Below are 1,779 nucleotides of genomic sequence, written 5' to 3' on the forward strand. Positions count from 1 at the left end.
TTTTTTTGTTAAAGCAGAAACATTAAAATTTTGCCAAACGTTAACTTTCTCAATGATTAGGAATCCATAACTCTTGTAAAATGTTCTCTTAATATAAAGTAAGCGACCACTCTGCCTTGTTCCATACATCCCACCTTCATAAGGAAAAAAATATCACCATGCAGACACCAAAATATTTGCATTTATGTATCTTATCTTTCAGTTGAACTATTTTGTTCTTACTTGGAATTGGGTTAAATAATTGATCCTTTTCATCAATGTCCACATGGCTTCGCGGTGTTCCATTTATAGCTGTTAAAACAATAAATTGGTGTTATGGTAAAGTAATTAGCTAAAACAATTGTATTTGCATGCTTGTGACATGTATAATATGTATAAAGATGTATGGTATACACATTACCTTTATAATATATGCATATTTGTGTGATAGACATAGTTATAGGTAGCTATATGTAATCTATGCATTTTATTTATACATGCATGTATATGTGTATGAGATTTACATTACTTTCATACATGTATATATTATTATATGTATACTGCATTTTTTAATGTATACTGCCCAAAACACAATGAGAAACTATATTAGGCAAGTGTTATAGATTGTTTTTAATTACGAATAAATCAAATGACTGAATTGAAAAAAATTTTAAGAAAATAATACTTTTTAAGGAAAAATCAGAAAATGTGTGTTATTTATTCATCATTGGGGGGGTGCAATTAGTATTGCATATGAAAATGGCAGCAAAATGTTGACTCATTCTTAGTATTAGAAGTAAAGTGAGCTTGGCTGTCTTACATACGGTTTTAGAAAATCAACACATTTCTCTAGCTGCCTAACTGTATGAGCTTACCTTTCTCTAACATTGTCCAAAACTCAGGCTCATTTTGACTCTTGGTTGTTTCTGTGCAAAACAAAATAAACATGAACATATAGTAAGGTGATTTGCCTTCAAAAAATTTATGGTCAAACATTCATTCAATTCTTTGTTAATTTAGTTATATAGTAGGTACAAATTGAGATTCTAGCATGTGCTTGAGACTAAAGTTTTAGAAGTGAATTAGGCACAGAGATCCACCATTAGTTTTAGATATGGGTAGTTTGTTGTGTTGCAGGGTAATACAAACTTTACTAGAAATACACAGGTAGTATGCACAGAAAGACTGAATTCAACTTCTGAAGGCCAAAAACCCTCCAAAAGGCAGATGATCCTGCAATAGAGATGGAAGGACTAGCATTGGTTAGCCAGTCAAACAAGGCAAGAGAAAGAGAAAGATTCATCCCAGCTGTGAGCAAACAGAGTCATGTGCAGGCTCTGGAGGTTCTTGGAGAGCTACGTGATCTTGAGTGATACATCCCCAGGGGAAACTGACCAGAGATGAGACTGCAAAGTTCTTTCACAGCCAGATCATTTCAGATGTGAATGCCTGGTTAAGAAGTGTGAAAATGACAAGACAAAGCGGGTGCATAGCAAATGTGGTGAAGAAAGCTGATGGTGCCCAGCTATCAAAAGATATACTGTCTGCGGTTTTCAAGGCTTGAAGATAAACAGGCAGCCATCTAGCTGAGAAACAACAAAGCCCACATGGAAGAAGCACACCAGCCTATCCCGGCATGATCACTGAAGACAAAGCGGGTGCATAAGCAAATGTGATGCAGAAAGCTGATGGTGCCTGGCTATCAAAAGATAGAGACTCTGGGGTCCTATAGGCTTGAAGATAAACAAGCAGCTATCTAACTGAGAAACAACAAAGCCCACATGGAAGAAGCACACCAGC

The 1,779-nt window shown here is 35.6% G+C and overlaps 1 protein-coding gene across 1 annotated transcript in view; it reads right to left on the reverse strand.

Moving 5' to 3' along the window:
- Positions 1–1,779, reverse strand: part of EQTN (equatorin) — a 24,234-nt gene that overhangs the window by 10,142 nt on the left and 12,313 nt on the right. Inside the window, exons 4-5 of the mRNA XM_013007164.2 lie at positions 855–905; positions 223–291 (exon numbers count right to left, since the gene is read on the reverse strand). Of these exons, the coding sequence (XP_012862618.2) occupies positions 223–291; positions 855–905 (120 nt within the window). The remainder of the gene's footprint in view (positions 1–222; positions 292–854; positions 906–1,779) is intronic.

The sequence above is a fragment of the Echinops telfairi genome, unplaced genomic scaffold, assembly GCF_000313985.2.
Source record: "Echinops telfairi isolate 266 unplaced genomic scaffold, ASM31398v2 ScPeMD7_25;HRSCAF=90, whole genome shotgun sequence".
Classification (NCBI taxonomy): domain Eukaryota; kingdom Metazoa; phylum Chordata; class Mammalia; order Afrosoricida; family Tenrecidae; genus Echinops; species Echinops telfairi.